This window comes from Mobula hypostoma, chromosome 8 (genome assembly GCF_963921235.1).
Source record: "Mobula hypostoma chromosome 8, sMobHyp1.1, whole genome shotgun sequence".
NCBI lineage: Eukaryota > Metazoa > Chordata > Chondrichthyes > Myliobatiformes > Myliobatidae > Mobula > Mobula hypostoma.
Window position 1 is genome coordinate 129,202,931 of NC_086104.1, and position 27,208 is coordinate 129,230,138.

The 27,208-nt window shown below is 45.0% G+C and overlaps 1 protein-coding gene across 1 annotated transcript; it reads left to right on the forward strand.

The window, feature by feature from the left end:
• The first annotated feature begins 1,725 nt into the window (after positions 1-1,725).
• On the forward strand, positions 1,726-25,891 carry LOC134350260 (gamma-glutamyl hydrolase). Its single transcript, XM_063055278.1, has 9 exons — positions 1,726-2,670; positions 6,923-7,037; positions 7,914-7,964; positions 9,500-9,584; positions 10,380-10,518; positions 16,387-16,493; positions 17,703-17,796; positions 23,340-23,477; positions 25,494-25,891. Exons 1-9 carry the CDS (start codon positions 2,577-2,579, stop codon positions 25,607-25,609), a joined length of 939 nt encoding a protein of 312 aa, XP_062911348.1. The 5' UTR covers positions 1,726-2,576; the 3' UTR covers positions 25,610-25,891.
• The last annotated feature ends 1,317 nt before the right edge of the window (positions 25,892-27,208 follow it).

The following is a 27,208-nucleotide window of genomic DNA, read 5'->3' on the forward strand; positions in this document are numbered from 1 at the left end:
TGCTTGCCTTCATTGGTAGGGGTGTTGAGTATAAGGGTGAGAAAGTCTTGCTGCAGCGACATAAAACTTTAGTCAGACTGCACTTGGAGTATTGTGCGCAGTTCCAGTTGCCCCATTATAGGAAGGATGTGGGGATGTGGGCAGGGTGCAAAAGAGGTTTACCAGGATGATGCCTGGATTGGAGGGTATGGGTTATGAGGAAATGCTGGACAGACTGGGGTTGTTCCCTCTAGTGTTAGAACCCAAGGGGCGACCTGATAGAGGTTTTCAAAATTATGACAGGCAAAGTCAGAATCTTTTCTCCAGGGTAGAAAGATCAAAAATCAGAGGACATGCTTTTAAGGTGGGGTGAGGAGTTCAAAGATGATGCGAAGGTCAAGTTTTTTTCCACATAAAGTCGGTGTTTGGATTTGGTTGCCGTGGTAGTAGAGGAATCAGACAGTCTGGTGGAATTTAAGATGCTTCTAGATAGACACATGACTGCGAAGGGAATAGAGGGATGTGGATAACACATAGGAGGAGGAGGAGGAGAATTAGAATAAATTGGCATCAAGATTGTCACGTCATGGGCTGAATGGCCTGTCTTGGCACTTCACTGTTCTATAATTGATGTAAATTTCACATCACATGCCAGTGATTCCTGAAAAAGTATTTTAACACATCTTGGAAGAGCAGCCATTTACAAGAAAGGCTTCATTCATACATTATTCTTGAAAGTAAATATTAAGTAATTTTTTGAAAGACGTCTGACAGGAGGAGAAGGGAACTAGGGAAAACAGACTCGTTTTTAAATAAGTTCGTGGTAAATTCTACTGCCTGGAGGTGGAAGTGAGGTGTAGGAATGTTCCTGTTGTTGGCCAGAAGGAACTAAAATCTGCAAATCAGCAAGCGGGAATGAGCTGGGGGGCAAACAAAGCAAATGTCGTTGAAGGAATGGAGGCTGCCATTTTGTGAACTGTTGAGTTAACTAGTTCTTGCTCACTGATGGTCTAATTAAAACAAATTAAACTGGACACAATGATTTTCCTGCCGATGGCCTTCTAAACAAGAAACTGGGTGATGCGGCTTCAAAGTTCAAAGTAAATTTATGATCAAATAACATATATGCCACCATATACAACGATGAGATTCATGTTTTGCCGGTGTACTCAATAAATCCAATAATCATAATAGGGTCAATGAAGGGCCACACTAATGGGGCAGCCGACAAGTGTGCAAAAGACATCAAAATGCAAACACAAAAATAAAGAAAATGCAACAAAAATAAAATAGAAAATATTGAGAACATGAGACGAAGAATCCTTAGAAGTGAGTCCATAGGTCCATGTGGGAACTGTTCAGTGATGGGGCAAATAAAGTTGAGTGAAATTATTCCCTCTGGTTCAGGAGCCTGATGATCAAGGGCCTATTCCGCACTGTAACTCTACATAAATAAATAACATTCCCACGGTATTTAGCTATGCAGAAGTGGCAGGATTGTAAAACCAAAACCCTGTGGTTTGAAGTAATAGGAACCCAGATTTGGCTGACCTAGCTAAACTGGTTTGAACTGGCCTGATCTGGGGCTGAAAGTTACCTTACTTTAGCTTAAGGTAACAAGGATGTATTTTGCCTTGTTTTTAAATCACAAAAGGGATTAGTTGTGCCCCACGCATAGACTTGGACTGATTTGTGTAGATGAACTGATTGATTTGAACAAAAACTAGAAGAGGACAGGAAGTGCCAGGATTACAAGAACGGAGAGATGGTGGCAGGGAGATCCCTTTGGCATAGCCCTCTGCTGGAATAGTGGGTTCAAGTTCTATTCCGGCCACCTTCAGGCATGAAACTCCCGGTTTACGCTCCAGCGTGGCGCTGAGGGAGTGCTGCACCGTCTTCCGGATCAGATGCGACCGAGGACTGGTCTGCTCTCTCAGATCCCGTGGCACCATTCGAAGAAGAGCAGGAGGTGTCTCTTCGACAAATTCCTCAATCAACATGGTTAAAGTAGCTTTATTGTGGACAAATCATTGTCACCGAAAGGAGTGCAAAGCGCTTGGGGCGGATCAGTGGAGCGGTAAAGACCGGCCGCAAGTACTGAGTAAACAATGCAAAATAATGCAAGATACTAGCAAGTGGTGATTAGCGGAAAAAAACGCGCTGAGGCTGCTAATTGGGCCCGACAGTTTCGAACCTTTGCAGGCGCTGGCTACTTTGTAGGGAGCCCTGAAGAAGGGTCTCGGCCCGAAACGTGGACCTTTTACTCTTTTCCACAGATGCTACCCGACCTGAGTTCCTCCAACGTTTTGTGTGCGTTGCCGAGGAGAATGGGGCACTTGTTACGCAGCGGCCCCAGAGCCGATCAGCAGGAAGGCAGACCCCGGCTCCTCGCTGCCATTTCGCTACAGCACCGGCCCCTCTGACGTCAGCGGCCGTCACGTCACGCCGCGGGGAATCCCGAGGAGCGCCCAGCCGGTGCCCTGACCCTGACAGCCGGGTGAGCGCATCGCCAGTCGCTCGCAGACCGCCCCACCTGGTGAGATACGCCGAACAGCCGCCGCCGGTAACCTCCAGCTGTCGGATCTCCCTGCCGCGCAATGACTCGAGCAGGGGCGCTATTCCTCCTCACGTTCGGCTGCAGCTGTCTCGCTGGACTCAGGGCGCTGAAAGTCAACCAGAGACCCATCATCGGTAAGTTCCTGCAGAGAGGTCTGCCAAAGGGATCTCCCTGCCACCATCTCTCCGCTCTTAATTCCTGTGATTCTGGCACCTCTTGTTCTTGTTCCGGTTGTTGAAAACAATCAGATCAGCTACACAAATCAGTCCAAGTCTATGGCCTGGCATCGGTGAACTTCTCACCAACTCCCGTGTTACCCGATGGACTCAGGAGGCATCTCCTGCCCCTATTGTTGATAGCTGGAGTACCTCGGAACTGAAGTAGAAGCAAGTTATCCTCGACTCCCCCCCCCCCGCCCCCAGGAATGTGCAAGAAAATCACAGATGTACAGTATTTATGGGTCGCGGAACTCCTCAGCTATCGCTGTGAAACATAGAAGTCACATGATGGGTCATTTAGAACTGAGCAGAGGAGAAATTCCTTTAAACAAAGGTGTAATTTTGAGCCGCTGGATGGAACTGAGGCCAAATCGCTATATATATTGGGGGAGGAGTTAGATGTACTGGCTAAGAGGGTGGGATAGGAGTGGCACGGTAGGTAAACTTTTATTGCACCAGTGACCTGGGTTCAATTCCCTCCACTACCTGTAAGGAGTTTGTACCTTCTCGCTGTGGGTTTTCCAGTCTCTCCCCACATCCCAATGATGGTCAGTGGGCTAAATGGTCACATGGGTATAATTGGACGACGTGGGCTCGTTGGGCCAGAAGGCTCACGCTGGCCCATTGCTGTATCCATAAGTAAAGGATATGGGAAGAAAGTAGGAAGATGATCTTGAACTTGAATCATCAACCACACTGAGTGGCTGAGCAAGATCAAAGCTCCTAATGGCCATTCCTGCTGCCCAATTCTTTCAATTCAATATAGCAATTGTGTTGCTACCAATGCATCCACACTTTTTCTCATTTAGGGGATATACTGTACTCGGCCAGCACTTAACTGCTCTTCGGAAGGGGTAGTATGCCGTCTTGACCTGCTCCAGTCTTCCTGGTCAGATATATCCATCATGCTAGTGGGTGGTGAGTTACAGGATATGAGCCCATAGATCTGCAAAAACAGCAATACCTAGCAATGGTTTCCTGCAAACTTAACGTCAGTTTCCTAACTGTGCATTCTTGGCTTCCTTCCCCTTTCTCAACTCTATACGCAACTTAGCTGATGTCTTCGATGAAGATACATTGGTTTTTGTAGAGACCCACAGCTCTGCTACGATGCTCCTTTCCTCCTCATGTTTTCCTCTGATTCTAGAATGTTGAAACTGCCTGTCCAGCTTCTAGTTAGAAACATTACATAATATGGAGTGGAAGCAGGCTTGAGTCCTGATGAAGGGTCACAGCTCAAAATGTTGGCTGTTCATTCTTTTCCGTAGATGCTGCCTGGCCCACAGAGTTCCTCCAGTGTTTTCTGTGTGTTGCTATGGAAATGGGCCTTTCTGCTCAAATGGTTCAAGCCTACCACAGCATTCTCCCTGGTAATCCAGTCACCTGCATTTGGCCCATAACCCTCCAAAGCCACACCCTTCCATGTACCCATCCTAATGCCTCTTAAATGGTGTAATTATTCCTGCCTTGACCACTTCCTCTGGCAGCTCATTCCAGATACTCACCAACCTCTAGCTAAAAAGTTACCTCTCAGGTCTTGTTTGAATCTCCTCTTATCTTGTATCTGTGCTCACTAAGTCTGGATGTGTCAAACCTGGAGAAAGGTCTATGACTGTCCATATTATCCATGCCCTTCATGATTTTATACATTTTTGTGAGTAGATGCCCCCCGCCAATTCTACTGTGCTCCAAGAAATAAAGGTCAAGCATGGCCAACCTCTCCCTATAGCTCAGGCCTCTGATCAAAGGCTGCATCCTCATAAATCTCTTTTGCATTCTTCCCAACTTGACAACATCATTCCTATAACACAGCGTCCAACACCATACACTGTACTTCAAGTGCAGCCTCACAGCAACTTGTGTACCAACAACATAATGTCCCTACTCTTAATTTCATTATTCTTACTGATGACGGTCAGCATGGAATCTCAGGTGGTGACCAGAGGGCGGACAGGCGTGAGATATGCCAACTAGTGGAGTAGTGTTGCAGCAACAACCTGGCACTGAACATCAGTAAGATGAAAGAGTTGATTGTGGACTTCAGGAAGGATAAGATGAAGGAACACATACCAATCCTCAGAGAGGGATCAGAAGTGGAGAGAGTGAGCAGCTTCAAGTACTGGGTGTCAAAATCTCTGAGGATCTAACCTGGTCCCAACATATTGATGGAATTATAAAGAAGGCAAGACAGCGGCTATACTTCATTAGGAGGTTGAAGAGATTTGGCATGTCAACAAATACACTCAAAAACTTCTATAGGTGTACTGTGGAGAGCATTCTGACAGGCTGCATCACCTGTCTGGTATTTGGGGGGGGGGGGTGAGTGGTGAGGGCTCTTGCACAGGACCAAAAGAAGCTGCAGAAGGTTGTAAATCTAGTCAGCTGGATCTTGTGTACTAGCCTACAAAGTACCCAGGAAACTATCGACTTCAGCTTTAAATATGCCCACGGACTTGGCCTCCACCGCAGTCTGTGGCAGAGCCACTTCTCTATGGCTAAAAAATAAATCCTCCTTACCTCGGTTCTACTGGGAGAATCAACCTTCAACCATCACCCACTACTTTCTTTCATCGAGCCAATTTTGAATCCACCTTACTAACTGACCCCTGAATCCCATGAACCTTAATTTTCCAGATCAGCCTGCCATGTGGGACTTTGTCAAAGTCTTACTGAAGTCCATGTAGACTTCATCTACTGCACTACCTTCATCTATCCCCATCGTTACCTCTTTGAAAAACTTCAAAAGATTCATCAGACATAAGCTCCCACACACAAAATTTGGCCTCCAAAGTCACCTGTGGCAATGAATTCCTCAGATTCATCGCCCTCCGGCTAAAGAAATTCCTTCTCATTTCTGTTCTAAAGTGATGTCCTTCTATTCTGAGGCTGTCTCCTCTGGTTCTAGACTCCCCCATTATAGGCAACATCTTCTTCACATTGACTCTACTAGGGCCTTTCGATATTCTATCGTTTCAATGAAATCCCCCCTGGGTGTTGCCAGATACAACTGAATAAAACATTGCACTGCAGTGAGGCCAGGTTCATCCTTCACGACACTGGGAAAACAGAGAACCTTGGCACGTAGTGACTCTCACTGTTTGACTATTCCTGTTCTATACACACAGCCTGCTACACTAAACACAAAGGTGGCTGTCAGAACTGAGGCTATATCAGGTACGTTGTCTCCACTTTTTCTCAAGACTTGTACAATATGACTTAGTGCATACCTGGATCTCTGTATGAAATGGAAGATGCCCCACATGACTGTCACGGCACAGGAGCTGAGGGTGGGGCAGACCAGCACTGCTTACAGGAACACTGACCGCACTGTGCAGCCGATGACCGGGTGCACTACCCTGTGATGGAGAACCACTTCTACATTCTCAAACAAGAGAAAAATCTGCTGATGCTGGAAATCCAAGCAACACACACACACACACACACACACACAAAATGCTGGAGGAACTCAGCAGGCCAGGCAGCATCTATGGAAAAAGAGTACAGTCAACGTTTCAGGCTGAGACCCTTCAGCAGGACTGGAGAAAAATGCATTTCCTTTCCTTTTTGAAAAATGTTACTTGCCTATTCTAAACATAGAATCAGTTCATTTGCCAGCATCTCTACATCTTCCTGCTGCCTTTCAGAATTTACCACGTTTCTTAATATAGAGCCTTCCCTACATTTCAAATGGTCCACCGGAATCAATTTTATGAGCAGTAAATAAAGACAGTTCTGGGATCACCTTCCATGGATGCTCTTTATTGCTGGACAGTGATATTCTTGGGTAAAGTGCTGTTGGACTTCGGCTATGGACTTTTCTTTGATCTTAAAGTTTTTTATATTCTGTGTTTTTCGCCTGATCTTTCTCGTTTTTTGTGTGTGTGCAGGGGGATTTGGGGGTCAATGTGCCTGTTCCGTTTTTGTGCGGGGAGGAAGGATTTGCAGGGTTGATGATCGGGCTGCCGTTCTTTTCTTTTCTGGTTTCGTGGCTATCTGGAGGAGAAGAATTTCAGAGTTGTATACTTTGATAATAAATGAACTTTTGAACTTTTTACTTGTACAACTGTACCATGCAACAGTGAAACCTTCCGACGAGGAGGAAAAGCTGGAAGGCAAACTTCCCTAATATGCTGTTTATTAGCTTTCTCTACACTTGCGTTCTCCATAGGAATATTGGCACAGGAATCCCATGATCCAGTCCTTCATCCGTATGGGAAGACTTACATTGCTGCACCTTATGTGAAGTACCTGGAGTCAGCTGGCTGCAGAGTGATGCCAATCAGGTACTCTTCAGTGTCCTTAGATCAGTTCCTCTCAACAAATGGTATTGAATTCGATAAATACACTTGGGTTAGATACACATCCCATAACGAGAGCAGTTTTCGTTTTCTCAGCCCAACTACTTTTTAAATATGTGTATGTCTTCTTCTTGAGCCCATCACCCCTACTGGGGCGACAGCAGCTGGCTGGAGTCCTCTGTCCTGGGCTGAAAGTTGACTGGCCCTATGGCCTGCACTTTCACCACACGACTTCATATACCTTCCAGGCAAAGACCTTTCCTCTCCCAGTCTTTGGAGTTTCTGTAGCTCTGAGTTTTTATGGGAGGGGGTTGCTCGCCCCCCTGCCCAAACCCCCTCCTCTCGCAGCTGGGCTTGGGACTGTCCATTGTCGAGTTAAATGTGTGAACAATGGTCGAGCAAAATGGTGTATATCTATTGACAAGTATATATATTCTCAGCTTGGTGTTGCCTGAATGCCCTGAAGCTAATCACGGGGAGGTTGATCAGAGTTATTTAGCTGACAACAATGACTACCTTCAGGAAGGATTTACAGTACTCCATGGGTCGTGAGCATTTTGGGAAGTCCTGAGATCATAAAGTGCATACCATCAGTGCTACTAGCTAACATTTTCCTTTCTGAAGTAACTTCTGCAGCAAAGACAGGAGGCTGTCTAAAGTGTGCAGTTTTATACCAGCAAGAGTATATACTTCAAAGATTAGGAGAGAGAATTGTTGGGGGTGAGAGGAAATCAATCCAGGTTCATAATTAAGAAAGTGTTCAGTAGCTTTTAATTTAGGTAATGAAATACAGGGATGCTTTTGTAAAGAGTGAAAAATATGTCACTAACTTTGGGGTTGACATGCTTATTTTGAACACAGGATGAATTTGACACATGAAGAGTATGAAAGGATATTCTATTCAATCAATGGGTACGTAAATTAATAATTTAATCCTATAACTGGTGAGCTGTCAAAATCTGACTACTTGATTTAAACCACAGACATGCTGCCACATGTCATTCCTGTGCTGTAATTAATGGTCCTGTGAATTATCTGCGGTTAATTAAATATCCTGAGTCTTTATTGAACTATGTACCTACATTCATACCTGAACCTGTACTGATCCACAGAACAGGTTCTTTGGCCCTCGTTGACCATCAAGTACAAATTTTACATCCACGTAATGCCATTTGGACCGAAGCTTCCGTCCCTTACTGATTCTAATGTTTGTTGTGTGGTTTCACTCAAGCAGTGAGTTCCAGATTCCAGCTATTGGGTGAATAAGTTCTTTCTCTCCTCCCTTCTTGCCCCTTAAGCTAAACCTGCAACTTCCAGTTTAGATATCTGAGGTATGGGGAAATATTTCCTCTCATCCACTCTATCATCCGACCTTTAAATTTTTTTTTTCGTTATTGAAGTGCAATCGTGAACAATAGCCAGATCAGAAATGCTGATCAGGTCAACTAGTTCTCGAAGCGAACTCCGATAGGCCAATCAGATTGTTCACTGCTGCTCAGTGATAGGTCGTAGCAAGTACATAGAGCAGGCACAAGGGTCGCTCGCTCCTGTACCCCAGAAACACACCTGAGCAGTGCGGTGGAGGTATGTGCTATGCCTGACCTGATCTGAAAACATCACGTTGACTCGTAACAGATGGTGTTCGTGGTGGAACAGCTTGGTCAAGGATGGGGGTGATCAGCATTGATGGACAAATTATACATCCACTACCCAGTTCATACCTCCACTTCCCAGTTTGTTTGGCCCTTTTCTCTCTGCCACTCCAAAAGCAGCTGACTGACTCCATCCTCATAATTACCCTGTCCCAGGCAACATCCTGGTGAGTCTCCTCTCCACCCTCTGCAGTGCAATCATGCACATCTTGTGATTTAACAAATCCACTAGTATCCCTCCTCCTCTTGCACCTCAACATCACCATTCTACATACCCGCTTCCCCCTTCCCCAACACTCCTTGTGGGAACGTCACTGAGAATATGATTCTGATAAATGTTGGGCTGGGCACCCAGAGCACTCCCCTGTGCTCTCTCTCCAGAGTCACTCTGTGAGGGTCTCTGATGTCCATGTAGGAGAGAAGGATTTGATTTAATATCCATCAACACTGCACTGAGTTGTTAGCCAAGGTTATCTGCTGAAGGTGCAGTTTGAACCCACAACCTGCTGAATGAAGAGACGGCAGGCTCCCAAGTCGCTGGCATCTGATCAAAGAATTGTGCCAGTCTTTGCTGTCAATGCTATGAACCACATGAAGAATGAATGGGTTAAAATATTATGTGGATGGAGGAACAAAGAAAACGGACATAATGCTGCATAAGTTGATTCTGTTACTGCTAAGGATGCCCTAGGAAAAAGAATCTGAGGATTGCATGTGGTGACATGTACGTACTCTGATAGTAAATATTGCTTTGAACTTTTTGAAAATATTCTATCATCCATTTCCTCTTCCTAGCGTTCTCTTTCCTGGTGGAGAAGCTAACTTGAAGACATCCAATTTTGTTAAAGTTGCAAAAATATTCTATGACCTTGCAATGAAGGTAAGTTTAGTCATCGAGTACAAGAGAAAATCTGCAGATGCTGGAAATTCGAGCAACACACACAAAATACGGGAGGAACTCGGCAGGCCAGGCAGCACCTGTGGAAAAAAATACAGTCGATGTTTCAGGCCCAAACCCTTTGGCAGGACTGGAGAAAAAAAGCTGAGGAGTAGATTTAAAATGTGGTGGTGGGGGGGAGAGAGAAACACAAGGTGATAGATGAAACTGGGAGGGGGGAGGGATGAAGTAAAGAGCTGGGAAAGAGATGGAAGGCCATGGAGGAAAGAAAAGGGGGGAGGAGCACCAGAGGGAGGCAATGGGCAGGCAAGGAGATAAGGTGAGAGAGGGAAGAGGGGATGGGAAATGGTAAAGGGGGGGGGGCATTACCGGAAGTTTGAGAAATTGATGTTCATGCCACCAGGTTGGAGGCTACCCAGATGGAGTATAAGGTGTTGTTCCTCCAAACTGAGGGTGGGGAGCATCATGACAGTGGAGGAGGACACGGAGGTAATCGTGTAGTTGTACTGAATTTAATTAAGACAGGATTGGCCAACTATTTTGACACATCTGCAAGTTCAATTCTCTCTTGCCTATTGCTACTGATCTCAGATTTCTAAAATGAATGTGAGGTCTGTCATGGGGTTCTCACAAGCTTTGTCAGAGTCATTGGTATGGTTTGATGCGCCAAGTGCCTTGTTACTTTAAAAGTTTAACAGGTATAGATTATTGTTTGCAACCCATGTTTATTAAGTTCATTCTTTTGAGTTTCATCCCATTTCTCTGTTGTTTCTACAGGCCTTTGATAGCGGTGATTATTTTCCTATATGGGGAACCTGTTTGGGACTACAGGCCCTGGCCGTGTTGACAGCTGGAAAGAACTTACTAATACACACTGACAGTGAGAACATTGCTCTCCCACTTAATCTGACCAAAGGTAAGAACGCTTTGTGACAAAGTATCCGTGGCTGGGAATTTGCTATGTAAAAGGAATGCAGTCGGACTGTACTGCACTACAAGTTTGGGCAGGGTAATATTGTAAACAAAACTCCAGTGCTGCATCACTTTAATCCAAGCAGCAAGAGAGGAGGTCACACCAATCAGGGCCGAAAATGCTGATATCAAACTTAAAGAAGTATATATTGCATAAACAGGTCGATAATCTTTCAATCATTTGCCAATTAAAGCCAGTCAGAAATGTAAACCATAAGAACATAAGAACTAGGAGCAGGAGAAGGCCATCCGGCCCATCGAGCCTGCTCTGCCATTCAATAAGATCATGGCTGATCTGACCATAGACTCATCTCCACCTACCTGCCTTTTCCCCGTAACCCTTAATTCCCCCGCTATGCAAAAATCTTTCCAACCTTATCTTAAATATGTTCACTGAGGTAGCCTCCACTGGTTCATGGGGCAGAGAATTCTGTAGATTCAGCACTCTTTGGGAAAAGCAGTTCCTCCTCATCTCTGTCCTAAATCTACTCCACCGAATCATGAGGCTATGTCCCCAAGTTCTAGTCTCACCTACCAGCAGAAACAACTTTCCTGCCTCTATCTTAATTATCCCTTTCATAATTTATATGTTTCTATAAGATCTCCTTTCATTCTTCTGAATTCCAGCGAGCACAGTCCCAGGCAACTAATTCTCTCCTCATAGTCTAACCCCCTCATCTCTGGAATCAACCTGGTGAACCTCCTCTGCACTGCCTCCAAAGCCAGTATATCCTTCCTCAAGTAAGGAGACCAGAACTGCACACAGTACTCCAGGTGCAGCCTCACCAGTACCCTGTACAGTTGCAGCATAACTTCCCTGCTTTTAAATTCAGTCCCCCTAGCAATGACGGTCAACATTCCATTTGCCTTCTTGCACCTGCAAACCAACCTTTCATGATTCATGCACAAACACTCCCAAGTCTTTCTACACAGTAGCGTGCTGCAATCTTTTACCATTTAGATAATAATCTAATCTTCTATTTTCCTTCCAAAGTGGATGACCTCACATTTACCAACATTGTACTCCATCTGCAAGGAAGACAGTAAAAATGCCTGTACGTATTCTAAAAAAGTGTTGACAGTCTGCCAGTCCTGTTGGAAAAGTCTGGTGATTAATAATGCAAAATAAAGGGAGGTGCCCAAGAGGTCATGAGTGTTTTGCATCAGTGTTAACATTGAGGACCCAGCTAACTTCCCAGAAGCAGCCGTAAGCCAGGAATTGAAAGAGAGGAACCATCTCAAAAAAAAACTACAGTCACGCAGAAAATGTTACAAAACAAAAGGTGGAACTACAGCTGAACAAGTTTGGAGATGCTATGGTCTGTCATAGTTGATGGGGGAGGTTCTGTTTTTCTACTTTTCGTGAAGATTCTATATATATATTGCAAATGTAATTCAATTTATCGAGAATGGGAGAGAGACAGAAAGCAGGAAGCTTCAGGCCATTTAGTTTAATATCTCCCAGAGGGATAATGTTAGATTCTATTACCAATGACTTTATATATCAGGGCCCTTAGAAAACATACCAAAGTAACCAGGCAAAGTTCAATGGTTCATTTTAATATCAGAGAATGTGTACGGAATACAACCTGAAATTCTTGCTCTTCACAGAGACATCTATGGAACAAGAAACCCCAAAGAATGAATGATTGCAACATCAGAACCCCAAAGCCCCCCCCCCATCCCATGCACAAGGTTATTATGAAAGGGAAGGCAAGGGCTTAGATTTCCCAAGGCATTGATAAAGTTCCACTTCACATGTTATTGTGGAAGATAAATACTCATGGTGTGGGAGGTAACGTTGGTTTTAATTGGCTGGCTAAAGAGTAATCGTGTATTGGCCGTTATGGTTGCACTGCTCCTGAGAAACGCTGTCTCATTCTGCCCTGCAGAGCTGATGTACGATTAGAATGACAATAAAGTTTTTCTGAATCTTTGAATTTTGAAATCTGGTTGGCAAGTTGATGTGCCCCAGGAATGGTGCTTTGCCCTCAACCTTTTGTAATTAATACAAATATATACCCCTAAATTTGTTCACAAAACAATCAATGGTTGACCTCCTTCTTTAAGTAAGATAGTTAATGTACTGGAAGTAGTTCAGAAAAATTTTATTGGATTACACGTGGGTTATCTTGTGAGCAAATGACAAATTGCTGGAAGAACTCAGCAGCCAGTCAGCATCTGTGGAGGGAAATAGACAGTCAGTATTTCTATTCAAGACCCTTCATTGGGACTGAGAGGGTAGAGGGAAGATAGCCAGTATGGATAAGTGAAGGGAAGGGGTGGGTCAAGATCTGGCAATGCAATGGGTGAACTCAGACCTCCAGGCTCAAGAACAGTAACTACCCTTCAACCATCAGGCTCTTGGAAAAAAAAAGGGATAACTACGCTCATTTAAAAACTCATTTATCTTGTTATTTCATGCTCGTTATTTAATGCTATTTATTTATTACCTTCATTTGCATAGTTTGTTTACAGTTTACAGTTCCTGATGTTTACAGATCCTGTTTACAGCTACTGTTCTATAGATTTGCTAAGTACGCACGCAGAAAAAAAATCTGGGGGTTGTATGTGGTGACATATATGTACTCTGATAATAAATTTTACTCAGTGAAGAGGGATGATTGGCAGATGGAAAAGGGAAGGGTGGGAGGTGATGGGTAAAGGTAATGAAGGCCAGATGATGGAGTGATGTGGGAAGGTGGAGCATGGAACCAAATAAGGGAGGTGGGGAGGGCAGATGGGAACAGTGGGGGGTGGGGGGAGTGGACCCAAATGTAAGGCTGGACAGGCTTCGCTTGTATCTGCTAGTTCAGAAAAGTGAAAGAGGACATGATTGAAATAGATGATGTTGTGCGTGTTGGGTGTGGAAAGGATATTTTATCTTGTGGTAGAATCTACAACTAGACAGTCACTTTAAAAATAAGGCAAACTTTATACTTTATACCTTATTGTTGCCAAACAATTGATACTAGAACGTACAATCATCACAGCGATATTAGATTCTGCCCTTCCCACTCCCTGGATTACAAATAATAAATATTAAAAATAGTAAAAATTAGTAAATATTAAAAATATAAATTATAAATCATAAATAGAAAATAGAAAAATGGAAAGTAAGGTAGTGCAAAAAAACCGAGAGGCAGGTCTGGACATTTGGAGGGTACGGCCCAGATCCGGGTCAGGGTCCGTTCAGCAGTCTTATCACAGTTGGAAAGAAGTTGTTCCCCAATCTGGCCGTATGAGTCTTCAAGCTCCTGAGCCTTCTCCCTGAGGGAAGAGGGACGAAAAGTGTGTTGGCTGGGTGGGTCGTGTCCTTGATTATCCTGGCAGCACTGCTCCGACAGCATGCGGTGTAAAGTGAGTCCAAGGACGGAAGATTGGTTTGTGTGATGTGCTGGGCTGTGTTCACGATCTTCTGCAGCCTCTTCCGGTCTTGGACAGGACAACTTCCATACCAGGTTGTAATGCACCCTAGAAGAATGCTTTCTACGGTGCATCTATAAAAATTAGTGAGGGTTTTAGGGGACAGGCCAAACTTCTTTAGTTTTCTCAGGAAGTAAAGGCACTGGTGGGCCTTCTTGGCGTGAACTCTGCTTGGTTGGACCAAGCATTTAACACCCACTAACCTGGCCCTCCACCACCGCTACTTTATCATATCCTGTTGGAGTTACCTGATGTACAGACACTCAGGCCTTGTATCACATTATGGACATACAATCAGTCTTTGTATATAAGATCTCTTATATATTTATACTTATTGTGTTCTATATCGTATTGTGTTCTTTTTGGGCTGCATCGGATTTGGAGTTACAACTCTCCTTTACACCTTTGTACTGGAAATGACAATAAGCAATCCTGAATCTTGAATTCTTCTTCCTCAGAGGATTGTGAGCCTTTGGCGCCCTCTTCTTTGGAGGACAGTGGAAGCAGACTATTTGAATAGCTTTGAGATAGAAGCTGACAGGTTCGTGTATGTGAGGGGGGAAAGGTTACTGTGAGCAGACGGAATGACAGAGTTGAGGTTACAATCAGGTCGGCTACGTGGAAAGTGGTGGAATAGACGTGCTCCTAATTTGCATTTTTGGACAGGTGTTCATTATGTAAATTGGGTAAGAACCTCTATGGTAACATGCTTGGTGCAGATCAGGAGGAAGTTCTGTTTTGAACTTAAAGGTACAGTGGGGAATAGGCTCTTCTCAACCTTCGAGCTGTGCCACCAGCAACCTCTGATTTAACCCTAGCCGAATCACAGGACTGTTGACAACACACACAAAATGCTGGAGGAACTCAGCAGGCCAGGCAGCATCTAGGAAAACAGTAACAGTCAACGTTTCAGCCGAAACGTTCCTCCAGCGTTCTGTGTGTGTTATTCGGATTTCCAGCATTTGCAAATTTTCTCTTGTTCAGGACTATTGACAATGATCAATTAATCTACTAACCAGTACGTCTTTGGACTCGGGGGGCGGGGGGAGGTAAACTGGAGCATCTGAAGGAAACCCACACATTCCACAGGGAGGGTGCACAAACTCCTTACAGAGGGCATCGGGGCTGAACTCCGAGCTCCAACACCCCAAGCTGTAATGGCGTTGTGCTGACCCCTACACCACATTGTGCCCCAAACCAAATGCTTTGCCCATCTGGGCTGACTTGTTTGTGCACTGGCAGGTGCAATCTTTCAGATGTGTGGTGAACCAGAATCCTACACTTATTTGAAGAAGAACACACCAACATTAGTACAGATTGGGACAACATCTCCACACTCAGTATCAATGCAGGTGCACCGGCTGTGTGCTTAGCCCTCTGCTCTACTCACTCTATAGTTGGGATTACGCGGCCAAGTAGAGTTCCAATCCGCATTTGAGTTCACCACTGTCCTCGGCTGAGTCAGAGGTGTTGACAGATCAGCATAAAGGAGGGAGGTTGAAGACCTGCTTGAGTGGTGCCACAACCTCTCACTCAACGTAAGCAAAAGGAGCTGATCATTGACAACAGGAGGAAGAAACCAGAGGCCCATGAGCCAGTCCTCATTAAGGGTATTGGAGGTGGAGAGAGTCAGTAACTCTAAGTTCCTCGGTGGATCAGAGGATCTGTCCTGGGACCAACATATAAATACCACCACAAAGAAGGCACACCAGTGCCTCGACTTTTCTTAGAAGTTTGCATTGATGTCGCCAAAAATGTTGACGCTTCTATCTATAGAAGCCCAGTGGAGAGTATCCTAACTGGTTGCATCACTTCCTTGTATGAAATACTAGTGCCCAGGAACAGGAAAAACTACGGAAAGTGGTGGATACAGCCCCGTCCATCACAGGTGAAGCCCTCCCCACCACTGAGTACATTTGCACAAGAAGGCAGCATCCATCATCAAAGACCCCTACCATCCAGGCCACTAACCACTACCATCGGGTATGAGTTACACAAGTCTTGGGTCCCACACCGCCAGGTTCAGGAACAATTATCACCCTACAACCATCAGGCAGGCTCCTGAACCAGTGTGGATAGCTTCACTCACCACAAATCTGAACTGATGCTACGATCAGCACTCTCACTTTCAAGGGCACTTTACAACTTGATGTCGGGCCGATTTTTATTTGTACAGTCTGTCTTCTTTGCAGATCGGTGCTTATCGGTCTGCGTCTGTTCAGTTTTTCATAAAGTTCTGTTGTATTTTCCTGTAAATGCCTGCAGAGCATGAATCTCAAGGTGGTACAAGGTAACAAATATGTACTTTGATAATCAATTTTACTTTGAACTTTGTATTCTGAACTTCATTCGTTAACTCACATCAGCACCATTTCTTTCTTCCCAGCTGCAGCATCCAGCAAAATGTTTCTGAGCTTCCCACCCGATGTTTACAGAGCGTTGTCCACTGAGCCTCTGGCTGCAAACTTCCATCACTTTTCTCTTTCCGTGCAGGTAAAGTTTCCCTAAAGTCTGGTATGTTTCTGCGGCCTGTGCAGTCGGCAGGTACTGTGCAGCGCACAAGGAATTCTGTGAAAGGCTAACGTAGGAACCAGGTTGGCACTGTAGGTTGGTGCAATATAACTAAATCAGTATAACTACATAAACAACAGGAATTCTGCAGATGCTGGAAATTCAAGCAACACACATCAAAGTTGCTGGTGAACGCAGCAGGCCAGGCAGCATCTATAGGAAGAGGTACAGTCGACGTTTCAGGCCGAGACCCTTCGTCAGGACTAACTGAAGGAAGAGTTAGTAAGAGATTTGAAAGTGGGAGGGGGAGGGGGAGATCCAAAATGATAGGAGAAGACAGGAGGGGGAGGGATAGAGCCAAGAGCTGGACAGGTGATAGGCAAAAGGGGATACGAGAGGATCATGGGACAGGAGGTCCGGGGAGAAAGACAAGGCGGGGGGGGAACCCAGAGGATGGGCAAGAGGTATATTCAGAGGGACAGAGGGAGAAAAAGGAGAGTGAGAGAAAGAATGTGTGCATAAAAATAAGTAACAGATGGGGTACGAAGGGGAGGTGGGGCCTTAGCGGAAGTTAGAGAAGTCAATGTTCATGCCATCAGGTTGGAGGCTACCCAGACGGAATATAAGGTGTTGTTCCTCCAACCTGAGTGTGGCTTCATCTTTACAGTAGAGGAGGCTGTGGATAGACATGTCAGAATGGGAATGGGATGTGGAATTAAAATGTGTGGCCACTGGGAGATCCTGCTTTCTCTGGTGGACAGAGCGTAGGTGTTCAGCAAAGCGGTCTCCCAGTCTGCGTCGGGTCTCACCGATATATAGAAGGCCACATCGGGAGCATCGGACGCAGTATATCACCCCAAGTATAACTACATAGTGGTGTGACTCATCGTATGCATCCACTGCACTCAGACCGGTTAATCAACAGCATTGCTGTCGATTCCAGCAAATTTAAATGCTTTAGGGGGAAGAGGGATGAAGAACCAGTTGAGGGAATGAGGAAGATATTGCAATCTCTTACATCAGTCATTTAATTAGATTAAGGAAGTTTCTCTTTCACACAACAGTCACTGGCAAGCAAAATCAATTCACTTATCTAAATGTAACCATCCAGAAAGATGCTCACCTTCCTCCCTTGTAGCAAGCATGTACTGTATTTGCTTTCTGTGTACAGTTGTTTCTGCTTTTTCACAGGCCTTTCAGGAAAATGAGAAGTTAAATACATTCTTTTCGATCCTGACCACGAATACCGATAGGAAGGGCATTCAATTTGTGTCAACGATGGAGGGTAAGGCGAATGAAGTGATTGCTGTTGTAGAATGAAAGTAAGAGGGTAAATGGTTGTTTAGCACAATTTCCTTATCTGCCTTAATATCCACCTGCAGGCGAATTAGTCATCCTTGAAATATAAAATCGATAAGAATTGTTCAGAAGAAGTCAGCGTGTATTTTTCACCATTCTTCCGTGTACCTTATCAATCCTCACTGTAGAAGTAACAGGTTGAGAACTGTTTTTTGTAGAACTTGCAGAACTGTCAGTACCTCCAGTTGAACTCTGTCTTGTGTGTTTTCCCCCGAGCCATCAGTCCGTGGTTTTTGTATTGCCATGTGCTCTCGTTTGTTTTCATGCCCCATGTGCTCCTGTCCCCGCTCCTGCTCTACTCCATCCCCTGGATTACTGAGTACTCCGTCTCTCACCCGTTTCTCATTATTACCTGTATTACTGCCACCTGCATCTCATTGTGCTCCACCTATCATCTGCCTCTCTGTGTATTGCTCAGTGTATTCCAGTCCTGTGTTTTCAGATTGTACTGTCAGGACACTGAAGCAGGGACCCAATCGCAGACCAAGTACTGCGTGCACTGTCATATTTACTGAGTAGCAAATCCAGAGGGGCAACTAAGTTGGTGTCAAAGTTCAGGCGTAGATCAAAAATTCCAGAGAAATCCAAAAACCAGAATTGGGAAACAGGCAGAGTCGATATTCAGATGGACAGAGTATAGATATGAATGCTGGAAAGGCTCAGGAAAATTCACTGGCACAATCTGGCAACAAACAGGTGAAAACACAGGAACCAGGTTGGAGGAAGAACACCTTATATTCCGTCTGGGTAGCCTCCAACCTGATGGCATGAACATCGACTTCTCTAACTTCCGCTAATGCCCCACCTCCCCCTCGTACCCCATCTGTTACTTATTTTTATACACACATTCTTTCTCTCACTCTCCTTTTTCTCCCTCTGTCCCTCTGAATATACCCCTTGCCCATCCTCTGGGTCCCCCCCCCCTTGTCTTTCTTCCCGGACCTCCTGTCCCATGATCCTCTCATATCCCTTTTGCCTATCACCTGTCCAGCTCTTGGCTCCATCCCTCCCCCTCCTGTCTTCTCCTATCATTTTGGATCTCCCCCTCCCCCTCCAACTTTCAAATCCCTTACTCACTCTTCCTTCAGTTAGTCCTGACGAAGGGTCTCGGCCTGAAACGTCGACTGCACCTCTTCCTACAGATGCTGCCTGGCCTGCTGCGTTCACCAGCAACTTTGATGTGTGTTGCTTGAATTTCCAGCATCTGCAGAATTCCTGTTGTTTGCGTTCAAAGATAACCTGGCCTCTATTTAATAGTGTCTAATCCAGGGAATTTCCTGGTGAACCTCTTCGGCACTCTCTCCCCATGAGGTGAGCGGAAATGCACCAAACGTGGCCTAACTAGAATTTTGTATACCCTCAACATGACTTCCTGACTTCTGTACTCAATGAAGGCAAGCTCACCATATGCCACCTTTTACCCCACCCTGTCCCCTTGCCTATAATTTCCTAGTTTATCTTTGTTGCTCTTCTTAAAGGAATAACATTAGCTATTCTTCAGTCCTCTGGGACCTCACCCACAGCTAAAGAGGACACAATGATTTCTGCCAAGGGATTTCCTCCCTTACCTCTTTCTGTATCCTGGGATGGATCCTGTTTGGCTTCTGGGACCCAAACTATCTTTCTTCTTAGCATCAACATGTCCTAGAATATCAACACACACTCCCATAAGCCTCACCATCTCCAAAGACCCTCTTGGTGAATACCAGTACAAAGTAGTAACTTAGGACTTGACCATTTCCTCAGGCTCCAAGCATGAATGCCCATCTTTGTCCTTGAATGGACTTGTCATTCCCTAAATACCCTCCTGCTTTAATACAAATATAAAATGCCTTAGTATTCTCCTTAATCCTACTGGCCAAGGAACTTCATGGCCCTTGTTAGACTTCCTAATTCATTGTTTAGGTTCTTTCCTGCTTCCTTTTTATTCTTCAAGTCCTGACCTAAATCTTATAGCTTATTTTTTGCCTTTTGAAGTTAACATGGTATCTCTTCCCAAACCTTACCGGGAACATGTGAGGATGAAAAATACGCTCTCTACACCCACAACTGTGTGGCTAGGCACAGTTCAAACAGGGCAACTATAAATTTGCCGACAACACCATCGATGGCAGAATTTTAGAAGGAGACAAGGAGGCATACAGGAGTGAGATAGATCAGCTGGTTGGGTGGCGTCACAACAACCACCTTGCACTCAGCGTCAGTAAGACCAAAGAACGGATTGTGGGCGTCAGGAAGGGGAAGTCGAGGGAACACACTCCAGTGCTCAATGAGGGATCAGCAGTGGAAAGGATGAGCAGTTTCAAGTTCCCGGGTGTCAACATCTCTGAAGATCTACCCTGGTCCAACATATTGATACAATTACAAAGAAGGTTCAACAGTAGCTATATTTCATTAGGAGCTTGAGGAGATTTGGTACGTCACCAAAAGACTTTGGCAAATTTCTATAGCTGTTCTGTACAAAGCATTCTCACTGACTGCATCACCATCTGGCATGAAGGGTCCGCTACTCAAGACGGGGAAAAGCTGCAAAGCGTTGCAAACAGCCAGTTCCATCATGGGTACTGGTTTCCCCAGTATCCAGGACGCCTTCAAAAGGTGATGCCTCAAAAAGGTGCCATCCATCATTAAGGACCCCCATCACCCAGGACATGCCCTCTTCTCATTGCTACCATCGAGGAGGAGGTACAGGAGCCTGAAGATACACAATGTTTCAGGAACAGCTTCTTCCTCTCCAGCATCAGATTTCTGAATGGAGAATACACTGCTCCTCTTTTTGAACTACCTATTTAATTTACATATATATCTTATTATAATATATATTTTTATTATTACGTATTTTGATGTACTGTTGCTGCAAAACAGCAAATTTCAGGACATATGCCAGTGATATTAAATCTGATTCTGAACTTGCTGATCCTGAACTCCAACCATCTGGGCCCTAAAAGCTGACAAATACGGACTTACCCCTAGATAACCACTCCCATGCTACTCTCTCTGGTTCCTGCCTCATACTTTCTTCTCCTGAGTTAGCAATTCCTTATGACGGCCCACCTCATCCTTACCCATAACTGTCTTAAATCTTAGAGAATTATGATAACCATCAAAACTGATGGGGCCCATTTCACAGCTCAGGATCTAGTAAGCCAAATTAGACTATCTACATGCGTTCAAAGAAACCTTCTGAATGCACCTTGTAAATTCTTCCCCATCAGCAAAAGGAGAGTCCTAATTAATATTAATAAAGCTGAAATCATTCACTGCAACTACCTTATGTTGATATCTTTCCATGATCTGCCTGTACATTTGTTCCTATCGCTCCTGCTGGCTATTGGAAGGCCAATTGTACCATCCCATCATAGTGAAAGCCCCTTTCTTATTCCTGGATTCCATCCATAGACCTTGCTGGATGGAGCCTCCTCTAAGTGACATTCTCCTTGATCTATAATGCAGGTCCCCACCTCTTTCACATCCCTCTCTGTCACGGTTGAACATTTAAATCCTGCAACATCGAGTAAGATTATCCTATACCCAGTGGTGTTTGAAAAGATGAAAGCTGATATTGAAATATATTCAATAAATATCCTGAGAGACTCTCACACCGCGAAACTGAGAATCAGGACCCCTGTTAATGATAATCTGACTATTTTAGCCAGCAACCAGGTCATTGGCCCATTCATTTCCTCCACTTTTCTGCCTGACCACCTCCCTAAGCCTTTCTCCAAATCCCCAAGGCTTCTAATCGTCTCTCCAGCCTCTTGGTAAATGCTTTTACCCTCACAGTTCCATCGTGGGCAATGTCTTCCCACACAGCCTGCTCTCCTGTACCCGGGGGGGGGGGGGTCTTCCATACCCCCGGGGATATGAAAATTATGAAATTGAGTAGAATATTCTTTTCCAAGAACCTCTTAATGTAAGAAGCATTTGAAGTGAACAATCAAAATAAAAGTAATATAAAAGCCAAGTAGATACACAGGTGAAGGAAATTGGGTGCATGTTAATGATGTAGATGGAGCAAGCTCAGTGGGATCCTTTTGTGAAAAGATTGGGTTGGGCTTTTCGTGAATTTTTTTGTACATTCTTTTGTGTCTATGTGAGTTACTTTTGGGTGCTCTGGTTTCCTCCCACATCCTAAAGATGTGACGGTCAGTGGGTTAAGTAGCCTCTATAAATTCCCTCCAGTGAGTAGACGGAGGGAATTGAAGGGAACCTGGGAGAATAAAATAGGATTGATGGGTTAGTGTAGGATTGGTGTAGAAATCGGTGCCTGATGATCTGCAGGGACTTGGTGGGCCAGAGAACTTGTGCTTCTCAATGACTTTCTGAAAATATTCCACGGGACTTTTCTCTGTATTTCTATTGGAATAATCGCTGCACCTCTCTCTGTAGTTGGATCTTGGACTTCTTGACAGAAAGAGTCAATCTGTGTTGGTAGCTCCGTCTCTGGCTCCATCACACTGAGCACCAACGCCCCTCAGGGCTACGTGCTTGGCCTGCTGCCTACACTGCCAGATCATCAAGTTTGCGGATGACACAACAGTGGTTGGCCTCATCAACAACGACGAGGTACAGAGAGGAGGTAGAGTGACTACTAGAATGGTGCGGGCACAACAACTTGAGTCTCAATGTGGACAAGGCTAAAGAGATGATTGTGGACTTCAAGAAGGTGCAGGTTGACCGCTCCTCACTGACCATAAACACCTCCTCTGTGTAGGGAATTAGGAGCACCAAGATTCCCCAATTCCTCCTCTTTAGACAAGAAAGCACAGCAGTGTCTCCATTTCCTGAGGAGGCTGAGGTGATTGAGGTGTCTCCCCACCCTCCATCCTAACCAACTTTTACAGGAGCGCCGCTGAGAGTGTCCTGACCAGCTGCATCTGACCGCAAGACCCGACAAAGGATTGTGCAGACTGCTGACAGGATCATCGAGGCCCACCCATCACAGATACTTACCAAGAGCACCGTGTACGCAGGGCCCTTAGCATTGTCAATGATCCCTCCCATCCGTCCAACAATCTCCTTGACCCCCTACCATCCGGCAGGAGACACCACAGCACCAGCACAAGCACTGTTAGGATGGCAGACATCTTCTCCATCCAGCTCGTGAGACTACCCGGCTCTCCGCCACTACCCAGGTCTCATCACGTATGAAGCACCAATAGTGTTACACTGTTCACTTTTTCACTCGTGACATAAAAGCGGCTTACTGTTTGTTAATTTATCTGTGGTAGTATTATTGTATGTTTTGTGAATGGGTTGTGTGCACATTGATCCAAAGGAACATTGTTTCATTTGGTATTATATATGTGCACACAGTTGAAATTACTATAACCAAGAACTTGAACTTGAAGCTGCAAGCATAACAGAATTGCACAATGATCTGCTTTAAAGTCAGGATGAGTAGATGGTAAACCTGGCTATTTTCACTTGGGTTCCTAATGAAGATTTTTCATTTGTCCATCACTCCAGGGGTCCATTATCCTTTCTATGGGGTCCAGTGGCATCCAGAAGTAAATCGGTTCCAGTGGCAGCCGGATATGGCTTTCCCGCACTCTCCATATGCGGTTCAAGTCTCCTTTCTCCTCGCTGATTTTTTAGTGAATGAAGGTACTGTGTTGACAGCCAAGAGCATGAAAGATAGCAGGTCACCATCTCCGAAAACAGAATTTCAGTTTGGGTGGGGGGGGAGGGGTGGCAGGCGACACGGTAGTATAATGGCTAGCGTAATGTTATTGCAGCACTAGTGACCTGGGTCCATTCCCACCACTGTCTGTATTGAATTAGTATCTTCTCTCAATGACCAGGTAGATACTCCACTCTCCTTCCACTTTCCAAAGACGCAGGTTACTTGGTCACGTGGGCGTACTTGAGCATCAGGGGCCTGTTACCACGCAGTATCTCCAAATTAAATCTTGAAAAACTTATTTTTCTTTTTTGTACGCTGACGAATAATCTAGAAGTGAAAACCAAAAGAATTAGGTCCTCACATAAGTGTTTAACGTGGAGAGAATCGAATCCCCTACACAGATGTCATGAGCGGTATGCCCAGTTCACCTACTTCAGTTCAAGTAACGGAACTGACTGTTGGGCAGCTAAAATGTTGGTGCTTCCTAGAGGTCAGCTGGTGCTGGGAGGGTTGCACCTCGGCCAACTGGTGGCGCAGTGAGATCAGCGCCGGACTCCGGAGCGAAGGTTCCGGAGTTCGAATCCAGGTCGGGCCACCCCCGAGCACGCTTTCCATCCGTGCCGGGTTGAGTGTCGAGCTAGCCACTCGGCCTCGTAAAAAGTACAAGGGTCGAGTCAGGAACGTTCATAACGTGACCCGGTTAATCCTGACACCACGTGCCAGACAGGAATGGCTGAATGTCTGGTACAACGCGCTTAAAAAAAATACCCAGGATAGTCCCAGATTTATTGTTTTCTCCATTCCGATTTAGCTGAGGTTAATTGGGGTGACACAAAGGGATTCTGCAGGTGCCGGAGACAGTGAGCAGCTCACACAAAATGCTGGAGGAGCTCTGCAGGCCAGTCGGAAGAAAGTGAGCATTCAACATTTGTGCTGAGACCCTTCATCAGCAATGGAAAGGAAGGGGGCAGAAGCCAGAATAAAAGGGTCGGTGGGTGGGTGGGGGGGGGGAACGTAAGTTGGTAGGAGATAGGTGAATCCAGGAGAGAGGGGAAGGTAGGAGGGTATGATGCAAGAGAGGGAAGGAAGTGATAGTTGGAAGAGGGCTGAAGGAGAATAGGCAAATCTAATCGCCGAGCACCGTCACAACTGCCCCCTGGTGGCCACTCCCCATTCCCACACCAAACTGCATGTCTAGGGCCTCCTCCACTGACACGATGAGGCCAGATGCAGGATCAAGGAGCAACACCTCTCATTCCGAGCTGGTGGCATCGATATCGATTTCTCTAGCTTCCAGTAACTGCTTCCCTCTGTTTTCCCCCAGCTCCCCACCTTTGTCCTCCCTCATTATAGTGGCCCTCTCACCCCTGCCAATCGCCTCCCTCTGGTTCTCCACTTCCTTCCTTTTATCCCATGGTCCACTGCCCTCTTTAATCAGATTCCTTCGCCTCCTCCACCTATCACCACCCCCCCCCAGCTTCTCCTGAAGGAAGAACCGTCATACCATGCTTTGTTCCTGAACACTATCCAGTAACCTTTGTTAATGTATTGGTGTAGATTTTTCAGAATACAGCATCTCCCTTCACTATAATTATAACACAGCTAAATGCCCTGCTGGCGAACGCTTTCAGACATGAAAATTTGATTGTGGTATTGGATTTGAACTCTCTGTTACTACGGTTCACTTCTCAGATTTCAATATAAATTCCCGATTTACTTCCTGTACGTGCGTTTATCTTCTCTGGTACAAAGAGAAGCTCGAATTCACGGGAGGTCATGCTTTCTGAGGATTGATCACTGGGTGACTGTTTCAGCTGAGACTGTGATTGTTCCTGCTGGTCTCTGGAATGAGGATGATAGTCATAACACCAGTCACAGGCTGAAGACACCATTTCTCCCATTGTTCATTGTGAACTTGTTCCTGAGCTCAAAGACCATTATTTTGATAAATCCCCTTCCTGATTTACTTGCCGCTGACTACAAAATTTCTTTCACAGCCCGGAAGAACTTGCATAGTTTCCCAAGCCCAGAAGAAGAGAGCGCATCTCTGATCTATAACTACAATCCACGATATGTACCTGCATCCAGCTATATTCAAGTTTATTTCTTCTAAGCAAATACAAAGACGGTATCAGTTACTGCGATAACCTTTCCTTTAGTAAAATCCGCATTATAGTCACCTGACTGTCGAGCTCATCTGCTTGGAATGAATGTGAACATCAATTATGGATTCAGACCCTGAACATGCGTAAATTTATGTGCACTATTAATACAATATACAAAAATTGAAGTTTGCCATTCCTAAAACCCCCTCTTGTAATTGCTCCTCTATTTTGTTCTGTCTACATTATTTGTATGTTGATGTAATTACTTCAATAAATATTTATTCCACAGGTTGGATGCTTTAGCTCTTAATTCACTGGTACTGCATCCCAGTGCAACCACAGAAAATAGGTGTGACGTTGGTTCATTTTAGGTAACGTCCTGGTTTGATGAAGGAACACAACCGAACTATGTTCTTTTTTTAATCACAGACAAGAGAAAACCTGCAGATGCTGGAAATCCAAGCAATACCCTAGACAGATTTCAAATTTCAATTCTACCAAAACGACAGTAGTACTGAAGCAAAATTAAAAACAGGTGGACAGATAGAGGGAGAAAAGAGTGAAAGTGTCAGCAGAGACAGACAAATACAAACCAGCTTAGAGCGGCAGGACAGGAAACCTTATTACTGACTGGTTGATGGCAGATTCCAAGCAGCAGTGCCAGTAAGAGTTCGCATGTAGTGCAGTAACAGACTGGAAAACTTTGAGCACACCTAAAATAAAAATACTAGGATATTTTCTTCCAATATTTCTTCCTTGTGTGCTGTTGTGTTCTGACTAAAGAGAATAGGAGCTCCTTTAACCCATCTGCTCCATGCCAAACTATTATTTTGCTTAATCCCCTCGGTCTGCACCTGAACTATAGCCCTCCATACCCCTCCCATCCATGAACTTATCCAAATTTCTCTTAAATGTTGAAATCAAACCCATGTCCACCACTTCTGCTGGCAGCTCGTTCCACACTCTCACCACCCTCGGAATGAAGAACATCCCCCTCATGTTCCCCTTACATATTTCACCTTTCACCCTTAACCCATGGCCTCTAGTTCTAGACTCACCCAACCTCACTGGAAAAAAGCCTGCCTGCTTTTACCCTATTGTATACCCTTCATAATTTTGTATAGTTCTTCCCTCATTCTCCTACGCTCCAGAGAATAAAGTCCTAACCAATTCAACCTTGTAATGAGCTCTTCGGGCTTGTGCGGTGAGCTGGAGAGTGTTGGCCTCCGAGGTTTTTAAGAGCACCTGGATTGGTTAATTGTTGTTTAATGTGTCATTATCATTTAGATTTTCTTGTGTTTTTCTCCAGCGACTCTGGAAAGTGGTCTGGTGCTTTCTGCTTAAGCTTGTTAAGGTTATATTGATAGGCTCGGGGATTGCGTGTTACTTGTATTAGTTAAGCAGACGCCTGATCAGCACCAATTAGGGGTCCGACTTTTGAGAATGTAACATCTCGCGGTGTTGGAACGACGATGAATAAACTGTGGTCATCATCTCTACATTGAAGTCTATCTTTCCTCCGCACTTGGGTTCTGATATTGCAAACGCAAATCAGGTATAATTCAGGTCCTCAAGTCCTTAAGTCTTCTCTGTACTCTTTCAAAGTT